Source organism: Melanostigma gelatinosum (genome assembly GCF_949748355.1).
Source record: "Melanostigma gelatinosum genome assembly, chromosome: 17".
Classification (NCBI taxonomy): Eukaryota; Metazoa; Chordata; class Actinopteri; order Perciformes; family Zoarcidae; genus Melanostigma; species Melanostigma gelatinosum.
Window position 1 is genome coordinate 22,378,082 of NC_136650.1, and position 15,836 is coordinate 22,393,917.

At 44.1% G+C, this 15,836-nt stretch overlaps 1 protein-coding gene across 4 annotated transcripts in view; it reads left to right on the forward strand.

Moving 5' to 3' along the window:
• Positions 1 to 3,226: 3,226 nt before the first annotated feature.
• col14a1b (collagen, type XIV, alpha 1b) overlaps positions 3,227 to 15,836 on the forward strand; it is a 104,723-nt gene continuing 92,113 nt past the window's right edge. For 3 of the 4 annotated variants that reach the window (XM_079288043.1, XM_079288044.1, XM_079288045.1), the window contains exons 1-3: positions 3,227 to 3,347; positions 5,601 to 5,715; positions 11,546 to 11,662. In XM_079288043.1, coding sequence (XP_079144169.1) covers positions 5,634 to 5,715; positions 11,546 to 11,662 — 199 coding nt within the window. In that variant the 5' untranslated portion in view covers positions 3,227 to 3,347; positions 5,601 to 5,633. The remainder of the gene's footprint in view (positions 3,348 to 5,600; positions 5,716 to 11,545; positions 11,663 to 15,836) is intronic. The other variant, XM_079288046.1, reaches the window with a different exon arrangement.

Below are 15,836 nucleotides of genomic sequence, written 5' to 3' on the forward strand. Positions count from 1 at the left end.
TATAAAGCAACCGGAGAAGACTGCTGGAGTAAATATCACAAGCATGCTCCAACTGGAGACCAACTGGGAACCAACATACCATCACAACCAGTAGAGAGACACCATCATAAACCATCACACACAGCAATCATGAGAAACCATGACAAAAAGATTGTAAAACTCAAAGTCTGACCGAGTATATTTGTCTCATTACTACTCAAAACATCTCTTTTTAGATGATGTATCTTCCTACACTTCACAACAGTCGTGAAAAATAACTCAAAATATGTTTTTCAGCTAATTTAAAGATCATTTCTATCTTGAAATACCTAAATATTACATCTGAACATATTCCAAGTGAATTTTCACTTCTTCCATTTGCAGAATTGTTTTCCTTGTGTCAAGCAAAAACACCTTGTTTTCATTGTTTTGGTTGTAGATTTTTTTTTTTTTTGCTGGCGGATTCGCGGGCCACATAAAATGACGTGGCGGGCCGAATTCGGCCCGCGGGCCAGGAGTTTGAGACCCCTGCTATCGAGCGATGTACGACGGCCGAGCAGGTTACGGTCCGGTCTAATGTTGACTCTAACGGAGACCATCAGGACTCTTCTAATGGTTTGAGGGAAGGTCAAAGCTTTGATCTGTTATTGATTTCATTCATTAAACTCAGTGTCACAATGAAGAGGACATGCTGATGAACGGACGGGGGTTGAAGGCTCACCTGAGACGTGGATCATCATGTACCGGTAGATCAGGTCCAGCTGCAGACTGAGATTATTCTGATGTTGTGATGTCTCCAGTCACAGCGGGAAATTACATTTCAACACCCTGGATGGAATAATACATACTAAATATGATGAATACAATGAGAATAATGGGGGCGATATTACAGGTGTTGTTGATATGTAAATGTGGCATTATCTTGTGAAATATTCAAAAGTCTTGTTTCATTTTGTTGACACATTACAGTCGAGGGTTTTTACATGATGTCTCTGCTTCTAGCGGGGTTTTTAAGACCTATTTTACATCAGAGAACAAAACGTTAACGCGCATAATTATGAACCCCACTGCTTTTTTAGGCAAGACCCGCCCTGTGCAGCTGGGCGTGGTTACTACTTCGGGTCAGGACATCCCATTGGTCAGAGCAACAAATCAGCCCGGCCAATGCTAGCACTTGAATGCTGCACAGGGCGGGTCTTGCCAAGAAGAGCAGTGGGGGTGTAGAGTATTTTGCATGAACCAAAGCCCCGTTTTTCTTGCATCTACTAAAAATACATGCAAGAAACTCACTAACTTTGAGGCGATGGAACTGGAAGCACGAAAAATGCTGACTCACTTTTGGGTTGTAGGACTCACGCCTGCTGCGCTCTAATGGCGCGCGGTATGGACCGCTAGTGTGTTTTGTTCCGTTTATTTCTGATGAACAAAATCGATGAATTCAACTCGTGGATGTTTTCTTAAAGATGGCGGCCTTCTCGCACAGTGATCTCATGTCAAATTACAATTTCCTGATCATGGCAGGAAACGTCTTTTAAAAATGGGATGAAGTGACAGATCTGTTGAACATTTAAACGTTGACGTGGTGTCGTAAATGTAACGTGATGTTAACGCTGGTTAACAAGAACACTTAAAAAAAATGCCACCTTATATTTAAAGGTCGCCGACCTCCTGAATTAAAAGATGTCATGGCCCGTTATATTATGCTGACGAAGCAAATACATTACAATAAAAAGCTAATTATGGTGAAAGTGTTGCAGCATTCGTGTTTAAATCACAGAGAAAATGGTCTGATTTGGAAGACATTTACAAAATCACATGAACTCAACCGGGACTTTTAAAATGTCTTCGTGTCATTTTGTAACCCAACTATGAACTTGAGGGAGAAACTCTCCTTTTCTAGATTGTTTCCATTCTTCTTCCATGATCCTGACTCTATAATCTTTATTTTTTACAACAGCTGCCCAGTGGTGGAGAGAGAGGCGTATTGAAAGCAGCCCTGAGGCCACAAACACAGATCAGAGCAGCTTTTCAACACCTTTCTTTCTGCTGCCGCGCCTCGCATTCAACCAGGGAGAAGGAATGAATAGCTGCAGGGCTGCATGGACAATGAAGCGGGAAACACCCTGCAAGACTCAACTGAGAGATCAGCAGCGTTAAGCTGGCCAGAGACAGCCGAGGAGACACCGGAAGTAAGGAAAATCTGCCTTCAAATTAAAAGAAAACAAAGAAAAATCTCGAATTTATGTAAACCAGCGGCGGCTGGTCAATAGAGGGCGCTAGGGCGCCGCCCCACCATGAGCCACAACAAATAAAATTAAATAAATAATAATAATAATAAACTATACAAATTGACAATATGTGTGTTTTTGAAATATGAAATCACCCAGTAATATGTGTAAAATATGATATCTGCGGTAAATATATGCTTTTCCTGCACGTCCTCTCCGCGTGTGCACGTCTCAGCAGCTCTGGAGAAACTGCCCAAAAGAGGCGGGTCTATGAAGCAGTTTAGCCAATTGCTGATTGAAGATATAAATGTGTGACATACAATTTAGCCAATCAGCGTCCTCAAATAGATTCAGCTCGGGGCAGAATCTGCACGTATATATATATATATATATATATATATATATATATATATATATATATATATATATATATATATATATATATATATATATATATATATATATATATATATATGTATATATATGTATATATATATATATGTATATATATGTATATATATATATGTATATATATGTATATGTATATGTATGTATATGTATATATATGTATATGTATATATATGTATATGTATATATATGTATATATATATATATATATATATAAAGTGTTTCGTCTCTCCAGCTCCCTCTGACTTAAATTGTTTCCATAATAAAGTTATTGAGGGAAACATCAGATCATGAAAACACAAATCTTTCTAATAAATGTAGAAAGTTGTTTGTGGTCCTTTTGTTGTTCAGACTACAATGAACATTTATTTAAACCAGATGTTGAATCAGAAAACGAATCAAATATAAACTCGAGTTTAATCTGTGATCCGTCTTCACTGTTTACATGTTGAACAAAATCTCATCAGTCCGATCGGCTGCAGCGTCCAATCACACGACAGATCGTAACTCGTGATATTTAGCTTTTCAAATGAAATGGAATAGCATGGATTTTATTTTGAAATGCTTCACCGGTAGTGAGTTGCACCACTCGCTCCAGCTTGACTGCTGGTGGACGGGGAGCGGAGAGTTGGTGGATCGGGATCAGAGTCGCTTGTTGGGGACTAAGTGAGCTTCTCGTTCAGCTTGTCCGGAGGAGAGAGCGGCGGAGCCGGAAACGTCTGATCCGAGAAGGTACGGCTGCTCTTTATTCTCACTCTGCACACATCTGCAAATACAGAAAGATCCGCGGAACCTTTTCTCTCTCCACCTCGTGCGCTGATGGCGCAACGTGCAGATCTCACCTGTGCTCATTTCAATTAAGGGAAAAAAAAGCTTCCGGCTGTTTTTATTTACGATAACCTAAAAGTGGTTTTGCAGCGATATGTCATGTGATGTGACCAAACATCTGGAGGGTGCAGGTGTTTACTACATCACCTTAAAGTGAGAGGGACTCACCAGGTACAAAGACATGACGCCTTAAATGATCGTCAGTGATCCCAACATGCAGGTTCGAGGCTGTGAACGATAGGAGCGGGTACTCTCCATGTTCATTATAAGAGTTAGAAATATGTTTATTATAGGAGTTAGAAATATGTTTATTATAGAAGTTAGAAATATGTTTATTATAGGAGTTAGAAATATGTTTATTATAGGAGTTAGAAATATGTTTATTATAGGAGTTAGAAATATGTTTATTATAGGAGTTAGAAATATGTTTATTATAGGAGTTAGAAATATGTTTATTATAGGAGTTAGAAATATGTTCATTATAGGAGTTAGAAATATGTTTATTATAGGAGTTAGAAATATGTTCATTATAGGAGTTAGAAATATGTTTATTATAGGAGTTAGAAATATGTTTATTATAGGAGTTAGAAATATGTTTATTATAGGAGTTAGAAATATGTTTATTATAGGAGTTAGAAATATGTTTATTATAGGAGTTAGAAATATGTTCATTACAGGAGTTAGAAATATGTTCATTATAGGAGTTAGAAATATGTTCATTATAGGAGTTAGAAATATGTTTATTATAGGAGTTAGAAATATGTTTATTATAGGAGTTAGAAATATGTTTATTATAGGAGTTAGAAATATGTTCATTATAGGAGTTAGAAATATGTTTATTATAGGAGTTAGAAATATGTTTATTATAGGAGTTAGAAATATGTTTATTATAGGAGTTAGAAATATGTTTATTATAGGAGTTAGAAATATGTTTATTATAGGAGTTAGAAATATGTTTATTATAGGAGTTCAATAAATTATTGAAAATCGTCTGGAATTAAAAGTTGGCTGCAAACAGAAGGTGTATTTTTCTGAATCCTTTTACATCTAGTGCGTCTTTTCTGAGACATTGAAGACGCACCATAATATCTCAGTCTATAGGTGAAGAGTGAGCTCCTCCTATGAATAAAGCTGCTTCTGCAGGAATGTTCTTCCTGTTTGATGCAGTCATGTGTACAGTGTGTGACACCGATGCGCTTTATAAGCTTCAACTTAATCCACAAACAGTTTGTCTGAAGCGTCATAATAAGATACTTAAAGGGGAGGACTTCAAAAAAGTTAATTTCTGCAGCTTCATCCATTAAGGATCATTAGAACTTTGGACGAAAGTGCTGATGGGAGGGGGGGGGGGGGGGGGTTGATCATAAAATCTGTGATGTAAGGGAACAAGTCTGTACATCATCGAGGGGCGGAGACGAATATCTGTTCATATTTACAATGATCTATTTTCCTGTAGCTGGAGGCTACATGCTTTTATTCATGAATTATGTTTCAGACAGATTTACAGCAATGAAAAACAACACGTTCAATGTTTGTCTGTAGCTGCACAAACATGACCAGAATAGATTCAGGTTCACAGCTCAGTGTCATAACATTGCAACATAATCTTCTATGATAATTTATGAAGTGCCATGTAAAGAATTTGATCTCTCTCTCTCTCGCTCTCTCTCTCGCTCTCTCTCTCTCTCTCTCTCTCTCTCTCTCTCTCTCGCTCTCTCTCTCGCTCTCTCTCTCTCTCTCTCTCTCGCTCTCTCTCTCGCTCTCTCTCTCGCTCTCTCTCTCTCTGTCTCTCTCTCTGTCTCTCGCTCTCTCTCTGTCTCTCTCTCTGTCTCTCTCTCTGTCTCTCTCTCTCTCTCTGTCTCTCGCTCTCTCTGTCTCTCTCTCTCTCTCTCTCTCTCTGTCTCTCTCTCTCTCTCTCTCTCTCTCTGTGTTTGAATCCCTTCATCTCCTCTTTCTCCTTGTCCTCCCTGCTCGTCTTCCCTTTATCTCCTTCAACCTCCCTCACACATTCCCTTTTCTCCATCCTGCTCGTCACCTTCCCGCACTCTGTCTTCCTCCCCTGACTTGCTCTTTCCTTTCCTCTCTCCTTACTCTATTTTCCCTCACCACCTCCCTTCCTTCCCTTGTCTCCTCTCCCTCCCCCCCCCTCTCCTCCAGGTGTGTCGTGCCCTCCCGTCTGCTGCTTCCAGGATGCAGTTCTCAGTCAGACTGAGCCTCTGCCTGCTGGGCTTCCTTCTCGTCTCCTTGTTTCCTCAGCCGGCGTGGGGTCAAGGTAAGTACGTCCACTGGCCTGCTTTCCACTCCGGGGACCAACAGGGTCCCCAAGGCCAGTAGGGGGTCTACCACACAGATACACGGGACCGGATGCGGCTAAGGTTGTGCTTCCTAACGGTGTCCTACAGGGCTAGCCACGGATCTCTGAGAGATCACCCCGATCACCATGGTTTGTGAGCATACCGGCTGATGCAGTCGGTTCTTCTTTGTTCTTGTTGAGCTCTCTGGTGTACAAGGCTCCAGACAATTTGTTTTCACCACCATCCCGAAAAATCCTTTCGACCACCCAACCCCATCCATCTGTTCCGATCAACTACGGTCCGCTCCACCGCTACGTTCCACGGTGGCACCGTATAGAGCTGCTGATACCATCCTTAAACAAAGATAACTGGGGTTTTTCATCATACGGCTAAACGGGTCCAACATCTTCCTCCATCAGCTCGGGTTTAAGTGGTTGTTTCCATCATGTAGTTGAAGATAAAGGTCAACTAGAGCTTTCCAAAACCCACAGAGCCAAACAAAGCTTCCACTGGTTTCTCATTGTCGTGCTTGGCAGAGTTTCAAAGGGCTTCCTGTTGTAGTGCTTCAGGTTTCCTATGGCTTCCTGTTGTAGTGCTTCAGGTTTCCTAGGGCTTCCTGTTATGGTGCTTCAGGTTTCAAAGGGCTTCCTGTTGTAGTGCTTCAGGTTTCCTAGGGCTTCCTGTTGTAGTGCTTCAGGTTTCCTAGGGCTTCCTGTTGTAGTGCTTCAGGTTTCAAAGGGCTTCCTGTTGTAGTGCTTCAGGTTTCCTAGGGCTTCCTGTTGTAGTGCTTCAGGTTTCCTAGGGCTTCCTGTTATAGTGCTTCAGGTTTCATAGGGCTTCCTGTTGTAGTGCTTCAGGTTTCCTAGGGCTTCCTGTTATAGTGCTTGGCAGGGTTTCTTAAGGCTTCCCTTCCTTCAGGGTTTCCTAGGGTTTCTCATCATGGTGCTGATCATGGTTTCCGAAGGCCTCCCATTATGTATCTTAGAGGGTTTCCCAGGGCTTCCTGTTCTGGTCCTTAGAGGATTTCCCGTTATTGTGCTCAGCAGGGTTCTTCTAGGCCCTAGAAGAACCCTGGTGGGAAGGCCCTGGTGGGAAGCCCTAGAATCTAGGGCTTCCCACCAGTTGCTCAGCAGGGTTGAAGGATGGCTATGGCTTCACCGTTTTGCTGTCCAACAGGGTTCGGGTTAATGGACAGACAGAGCTATGACACTCCTTTGCGTTCAGCTCATTGCTGACCCTGTAAACCTGATCGTGGTCCTGCTGTGGAGGTGCAGGTATCCTCCTCTGCACTCAACGCTTCATTCTTTGGGTTATATTCTCAACTTCTGCAGCACATGTTGATGTGCAGCTTTGTCCCAAAGACATGGACGTATATTTTGAGGTGTTTTTATTGAAATGATCCCTTTAAGGTTTATTTAGCCTCACTATTCTGTCTCAAGGGGAAAAGCCTTGATGCCCAAATCCTGATGAGAAAACGTATTTTCCTGTCTGCTAGACAAACGGGTTTGCTGAGACACAGTCTGTCAACTCTGTAATTAAACTGCGCATGTGTTTCATTACATTATTTCTTCGGGGAAGTCTTCAGAGGGCCGTGCTAATGACAGCTTTCTGTGGAACTCAGGTTACAGTGTTGAAATCCACACCAGTGCACCATTTAACTTTTTAGATGAAAACCCATTTGGGCCTAATGTGCGTATTAAACCACGACTCGCTCCTCTACATCTGGTAACCACTCAGCAGTTGTGTTTTACTTGTGAGACGAGAGCTCTTCATGTACTCGTGTTTTCTGTCACCTGTTTAACTCGTTCAGTCATTAACACAAAACCTCATTAACAGAGATGAAGCTCCTTAACACAGTTCTCACCATGAACGACCTCGCACTCCTTTTATCACGTAGACCTCGGGATGCAGATATAGATTGATATGGGCCGACACTGTGCCGTACCATGACCATGAAGTCAGCGTTGATATGAAGAACATCATTTGTACAGCCTTCATTAGTTTACATGATAACATGACAAGCGTCAGATGTTCCCTGAAAGATGTGAACAATGAACATTCGGATCTCCTATTGGCCAAGGTGGTGTTTGTTTTGTCCAACCAACACTCTGATTTAAATATTCATCATCAATAAGAAGAGCAACAAATCCTCTTTAAGAAGTCATAACCATGCAACAAATATTTCACATTTTTACTTCAAAAAAATGACCAAAGCATCTGTCAGAATATCTTTACCTCCAAGAAATGTTTCCCAGTCAGTCTGGAGCCTTAATCGTCCCAGTGAAGCTCCATCCTGACCCTTGTGCAACACAGTGTAGTCTGTCACTTTAAGGACACTTGCTCGCTTTTGTCCAGAGTTTTAAACTGAAAGGCGACAGCAGCATTCCTCAGTGAAGAGGCCAGAGCCTCGGCTACACCAGCGACCCGGGAGGAGCAGGAGTTACGATCCGCTTGGAGAGCTTCCACCTCGGCTGTGTGGCTCGCTGTTAGGTTCACGAGTCAGATGAGTTCACATGTTCTCCAGCAAAACGGCAAAATAAATGGAAGATGCAAAGCTGAGGGATGAATAGACTTCATGCTGGTCATTTTCTAACCACTTCTAAAGTGAGTTGGAGTCATGTAGTCATAACGTGATGTCTTGAGTTACTCTCTGCACTGTCATGAAATCCGCTAAAGGCCAGAGGAAGGATTGAAGCTCCGGCTCTGTCGAGGCTTCTCGAGTTGATGGAGACGTTTCTGCAGCAGGTTTCTGTACCTGAAGGGGAATCGGCAGAAGAGGAATGTGGTCAAATGTCAGCGGCTCTTTTTCGAGGTCACATCTTCGTACACGGTCGGCTTCACTCGGCGCTGCTGACGTTCTGCTGAGCGTCATCACAAGCTGCGGGGACGGGAGGGAGAAAGTGTCAGTGTATGAAAGAGAGAAATAATTGCTTTTCCATATTAAGAAGACATTTTTGATATGAAGCGGAAAATGCCTTTTGACCTCCTCAGTCAGCAGGAAGTGTGAAAGCTTTACTTTCACTTTACTGTGGAAGGACAGCGGCCTCTCTGAGACAAACAGTGTGTTGATCTGTGACATGTAATGTGATTCTTAGTTGATGTTGTGATGCTCTGTGCAGCATCTGTAAGACATTCTGCTCTCGCTGACAACACGGGTCTTTTTATAAACGACATGTTTGCAAAAGAACAGTGACTCTTAAGTTGGTAAAGCCTTCGATCCTCCCGCTACGCTCCCTGCAAGGCTTCCTCCTCGCCAACCACAGTTTTATTGTGTTCTATAACTCAGCTCAGCGTCGTCCCTTCACCTAAAAATGTCCTCTGGATTCTTCTGCTCATAATTCAAAACGACAACTCCAAACTTTTTGCGCTTCAAATCCCCCCGGGTGGGTGTGACGGACACCTCTCCAGCCCTCCAGCGGCAGTCGGCCACGAAAAATAGATGAGAATTAATTCTCATCTCTACAGGAGAGGCCCTTTGTCTCCGCCGGGCTGGTTGCTCAGCATCCAATACTTGTCTCCGCGTGAGAATACACTCTCACAGAGTGTGTGTGTGTGTGTGTGTGTGTGTGTGTGTGTGTGTGCGTGTGTGTAATGCTGAAAAGGAACCGGCATAAAAAAAGAAAAACAACCACCAAAGCTACATGGATTTTTTTTATGTGCATGCACCAGAATACAGTTGCCTCCAGTTGCGGACGAACAATACATAATTCATGCACAGACACACACACACACACACACCTGGATGCACTCACACAACAAATCAAGACATTTCAGCTCCACAACAAACAAAGAGGTGCAACAAAATGTGCCTCTGGAATCATTTGGGATTCGAGCGGCTCTCTGCAGACGAGAGATCGTCCTTTGTTTCCGAGACAGAGAGATAAAACCGTGAGCTGAAAATCCCACGCAGGCCTCGTTCTCATCCCCAGGTTGGTGAGATAATTGGTACAGTATTCCTTCTGTGTGTGTGTGTGTGTGTGTAAATGTATTTGCCTGCTGTTGAATGCTCCGGCTTCACATTCTCTCCTTTGGAATCAGGATTGTCCTTCCTGTGCTGAACTTGAAGTTTTCTTTGCATACCTACATGAGTAGTTGGCTGCACATAACAACATGCATGAAGAGGCGGTTCACCGTTAACAACAAAAGAGGTGTTTGTTGATCGCTCTCATCAGCTCGACTGCGTGCTGCATTGTGGGAAAAGCTGCAGGGAAGACGCAGAAATCATCCTCTTCTTATTCGTGTCGATCGTCTTTCTACCGAAAAGAAACCAATCTGTTAATGTTTAAATGTTCATATCGTGTCACGTGGAGAGACATGTATGCAGACACGGACAACACAAACTCCGTCTAAAAGGAGCATTTTCTGTGAACCGTCCCTTTAAGCCTCTTGTTTATCGAGCATCAGAGCTCTGCCAGGCGTCAACCACGGTGAAGGTATTGAAAGAAGTCTGCGGCAGCAGATGGCTCATAATGAGGACACAAACACGCGCGCGAGTTTGTGCATTTCATATTTTATTTTCCACCCGCTGGCTTTTTCTTTTTTGAACCGGATTCGATTGGGGAATGCGTTGGATGATCATCATCTGGGGTTCGGCTCTGCTGGCGCGGCAGTGACAGGGTGGTGTGGTTGTTGAGCTGTGAATGTGGTGCTTTACGATGGCCTTGCTCCAGTGTCTCAATGTGAAAACACATGTGAAATATAAAGCGGAGCGTTTGGTACCAGAGAGAGCGCTCGGCACACAGTGAGGGTTATCGTAAGGCCGTCGTGAAGCGTGTTTGGATATCGTGAGGCTCAGTGGATGTCGTACATCTCAACACTCCTGCAGAGGAATAGCAAACTGATGCTATTCCAGTGCCTTTCCCTTCGGTGCCCTTTTGTTCTTTTTCTCCTTGCAGTTAAAAGGAAGTCACATTCACTCCTCATCCTCATCCTCATCTTCACCCCCGACGACGGTTTCAAAGCACGGAGACGCAGGAAAGGAAAAAGACAATGAGATGAGGACAAGGAGAGGGATCAGATAGAACAGGGAGAGACGGGGGGGGGGGGGGGGCGAAGAGATGGAGAGCTTGAGAAAATGAATAAAAGGGAAGGATGCAGAAAGAGAAGGGGGGGGGCAACAACTAATCAGGATGAGAGGCAGAGGCGTCACTTTGATGCCGCCGGTAAGTGGAACACAGAAGAAGAAGACCTGTCGTATCCCCACTGAGACGAGCACAATGCGGGCTCGTCAAAGGAGGAGGAGGAGGAGGAGGAGGAGGAGGAGGAGGAGGAGGAGGAGGAGACTTTGTTTCTTCTTTTTGTCTGCGACATCTGTGCAAAGCTGATCTCTCTGATGTGTATCCTCACGCTTGGATGAGATTCTTCTTCTTCTTCTTCTTATTCTCCTTCTCCTTCTCCTTCTCCTTCTCCTTCTTCTTCACACAGGGAGGAGAGCAGATCTGTAGAACTCTCTGGTTTAATTGAAGGAGAAATGGACGTCGGCGTTGAAGCAAAACGTCTGTTATCTGTTGGAGTTGACAGCAGACGTACATCTGTTAGAAACTGTAAACCAACGCCGTTTCTGTAAAATCTGTCTTATTTAATATCAGTGGACTGAGCAGAACTGAACTCCTCCCATTGTTGTGGGTGTAATCCACTAATACGCACGATGACCGCAGATCCCTCTAATAATGAGATAAAGAATATTTGTGGTTTGGACGATGCATGACGGGGTTCTTTTATTCATTCATTCATTCATCATTCAAATATTTACATAACTCAGTTATTGCGTAAAGTTGTTTATTTCGGTGTTTTTTCTTCTCTGTCCAGTTTCATCGCCACGGAGATTTCGTGCCAAAATCCTGAGTCCCACCGAGCTGCACGTGTCGTGGAAAGAGCCGAAAGGAGAGTTCGAAAGCTACAAGGTCGTTTACTCCACACGCCCAGGTGAGAGCCAGCAGTGTGCAGAACGATTCACAAATACATTCCAATGCACAAATAAATGTGTTTATTTGTGGATCACACTGCATTTCTTTGCAAATCGCTACAGAACGCATTCGTGGATTATTGAGACTCTCCTGACGTGCCTCGATTCACAAATGTGTTTTTTCAACATTCTCTTTTTCAACCAATCACATGAGCGCCGCTCCCCCCCCTCCCCCCCCCCCAAACGCTGCAAAACTCCACGTTCTTCATCCCTGCTGCATCAATGATTCATTGGTAATAAACACGCAGCAAAAAGAGCAGCAAATGAAACCAAACGACGGAACTGTTTTGGTTTAAGGCTCCAGCGTCTGCCGGTCGTGAGCCGGTGGAGCTCTGCTCTCTGCAGGAACCTTCCAGTTGAACTTGATTCGCCTCGGTCGCTACGCGGCTCCCCACATTCACACCTGGAAGCTTGAAGCTGAGCCTCTGGGATGGATTGGTTGTCTGGTGCCTCGCTCAAGGGCTCCTCAGCAGTAACCGCCACGTGATCGTTAGAAGTTGCACCAATGGTGCGCCCAGATGACACCGAGGGGTTTGTCGTAAATAAACCTACAGAATGCAGGTTAATGCACTTTCTGAGCGTTCACAAATCATATTTACTATATGGCGTTTGACGTTTGCTGGTGGGAAAATATTGTAGTTCTGCAGAGAGGAGCACAGTAGTTGAACCCTGAGGGAGAACAGATCATGTGGGGTCACCTGCGGTTCATAGCTCTGTGCAGAAACACTCCCAGGATGTGATGTAACTCGTAGCGGGTCGACCGCCGCCCGCTGTGGAGACCTGCGGTCGACGACACCTTTTTGGATTCATTGTCGAAGGCTTCCAAAAGGTTTGTGGAAATACTGGAGTGTTGTTTATGGGAACGGAAGTTATTTCTGTAAGTGATTGGATTCACTCCAGGTGTCCATTCAAGTGGGGCTGTGAGTCGACGAGTGGGTGCAGCCGCTCTGACGCCTGATTGTGACCCATTTAAATATCAACGAGGGAACGAGACCAAATGTAAGAAGCGTCTGTGAGTAGAAGCCACAGCAGCTGAACAAAGTTCAGCCTCTGACAATGATCGTCGAGTGAAATCAACTCCTCTCTGAATGCATGTTGCAGCCAGGTGCACGTCATGAACCTGCATGAACAAACTGACCCCAGAGCAGCTTGTAGTGCTGCAGCTACGGACCAACGGCTCGTTGTTGGCTGCTGGTCTCTTTGTCCTGCTGCTCAGGCCTCAACGGGAACCTTTTTAAACGGCTGAATGTTCTGCAACTTCAGCTTTTGTTTGCGTGAACGGAAAATATGGGTTCCATCTTTAGCCACCTTCTATTTTGAGGAATGAAGATACTATGCAGTTCATCAGCGGGTCTGGTAGAGACCTGTCAATCAGCGTGTAGCCCCGCCCTGAAGCATCCCCTGCTTTATGGTCTGTGTGACTCTAAATGGACCATAATGTACTCAGTGAACGTCATGCTGTGTTGAAGAAGACGTGAAACTAGAGATTGAGACATAAACTCATAACTTGTAATTCAACACTCAGACGTCACATCTCTGACGAGCACACGGCTCCTCCTCCTCATGACTCCTCCTCCGCATGACTCCTCCTCCTCATGACTCCTCCTCCTCATGACTCCTCCTCCTCATGACTCAGGTTCGTATCGGGCGCTGCTCATTTGCATATAGAAGTAAAAAATGGATGCGGAGAGAAGTAGACGCAGCACAAATGATCCAGAGCGTCGCGTGTGTTTGTGTACCACGTAAACGTTGGAGAACGAGTGCGTCGCTCTTCCAAGTGTAGAATGCTCGGGTCTTATTGAAGATGTGCAGGCATGAGTCGCTGCTTCATAGCGTTCCTCACGATCTCATAGCTGTGATGAAACGTTTCAGATACTCAGCTTGTGATCAGCTCGAGCTGCTCGTGCGGGCCCAACAGTCAGTTTGTTTTATTTCTCAGGTTTCTTCTTCTCTTCTGGTTATCTTTTGCAGCTGAAGAAGTTCAACGAGATGTTTTCTTGCAGCGGGTTTTAAAAGGTGCTGCTGCAAGAACGGCTGTGAAATCTGTTGTGACTCCAAGAGTTCATTTTGTTCAGGACTTGAGTTAAAGCAGTTAAAAAGGTTTAGCCAAAGTAAGGTGTGAGGCCCAGAAGGGGTCCCTCACTGGTGTTTGAGATACACGTATACTCATACTTTACTCACTACACACTCTGTACAATAAAGCAGCATTATACTGTAGAAGAGAGATTTACTCACCGACACGCGGAGGACGAAAGGAAAGAATAAGAATCGTCCTCGTCTGAGGTCCTTTTCAGAGCTAAATCATAACTCACCAATGATAATGATGAAATGAGCGAACATTTGGATACTAGCCACCAATATTCATGAAAGCCAAAGTCTCCATAGAGATCTATTCAAACACTGCCAACGACAGGTCCCAATAGCTCCACACGCACTTATTGATCGTGAATTATAGACGTTCACTTTATCTTTTTGTCGAGGCGTGAATGTTTTAAATATCCGGACGGTTTCTAAACTTGTTCAGTGAACAGAATTGAACAGAGACTGTTGTGAGCCGAGCTGCTGGTGCTGTAAAGTAGTTTATACACATCTCACAACCATCAGCTGGACCAAAACGAACTAAAATCAGATTCAGGAAGTTTGTGAAATGAAACTGAATTTCCGACCGGGAACTTGAACATTTTTGCAGAGGTCCAGACTTCTCTGTATTCACCTCCACACTGCCGCATGCACCAACCCGCCGCGCCCTGCCGTCTGGAGGGGAAGTCGTCCTCGGTGCTGCTAGTCAGCCGGCGGCGAAGGAAACCTGCAGCTTTTTGTCCATCTGGTTGATCACGGTAATGGAGAAAGTGTCAGATAAGATACAGTGAGCACAGGCGGCCCGTCCCCTGTGACACCGCGGGGGGGGGGGGAAGATACCGGAGGGCAGAATAAAGGACGGCGCTGAGGAGACATGCAGAGACAGTAAATGTCAAATAAAAAGTACAGCAAGGGGAGGGAGACGCGTCCAGACTGAATCTGCAGTTTTCTGGTTTCCAGGTTTCTGTTGCTGCACGATGAGTTTCATTTAAACCGTCGGGAAACCTTTCGCTTTTCTCACGTAAATGCTTCTCACTTCGCTTCACTGGCTTCTTTCATATTCTTTTTATTTATTTTTAACATATATTCAAACTGGCTCGACATTCATCACCAGAAGCTCGATGGCCTCATTTCTGAGACATGCCCACACAGCTGGCTCTGCAACATGCTGCCTTTGGGGGTAGTGGTGCTCATAGTTTAAAGAAGTCACTGGAAGTGCAGCGATGGCGTGAGGGAGGTGAATGACGCGGACCACCATCCTCTGGCTCAGAGTGTCATGAATGTGGAAGAGCAGTGACGGAGCCGCTGGTTCATTGTCTCACAGCAGGGAGTGTTTGTGGAGCTCAGCCGTCTGAAGCCGTCACTCGTATTCCATCATAGTTCCAACAGATGCAACAGTGAAATGTGTTTGCATGTTTTGGGGAAACTGATTTGACGGAGCAGATGGTGGAAAGTATTTTCTTTTTTTTATCAATTAATTTTTTCATAAAGAAACTGTCTTTGATAACTTGACAATTTAAGAAGATTTATTGATCCCAACGGGGACGTTTATTCTGCTGCAGCAGCAAAAGTAAAATAACGGAGCAGGAGGCAGAAAGGACTAATTCAATTTTAGAACACAAAGAAGACATTGGCACTTTTCTTTCATCCCAAACTCTTAAACTAATTTGCATGTGATGATCTTGGTCAATATATTGTCTGTCTGTCTGTCTGTCTGTCTGTCTGTCTGTCTGTCTGTCTGTCTGTCTGTCTGTCTGTCTGTCTGTCTGTCTGTCTGTCTGTCTGTCTGTCTGTCTGTCTGTCGTGAAGCCAGGGAATGGAAACCTACACTTCTGAGTCAATCTATAAACTGCTGACTTCTGCCAAACCTTCTGCTGCTACGACAGCGAAGCACATTTGACAGTATGAGATGCTGAAAGCATCTATTTTACATTTATTGATTTGATTTGTAGACTCCTGATTAAGTTCTGTTGATATTCCTGGTTTATACCTTTGTACGGTTTGTTTTGCATTTGTTGTCCTCTGGTCTCTGCTGCGTCGTGTTGCCTGATATCA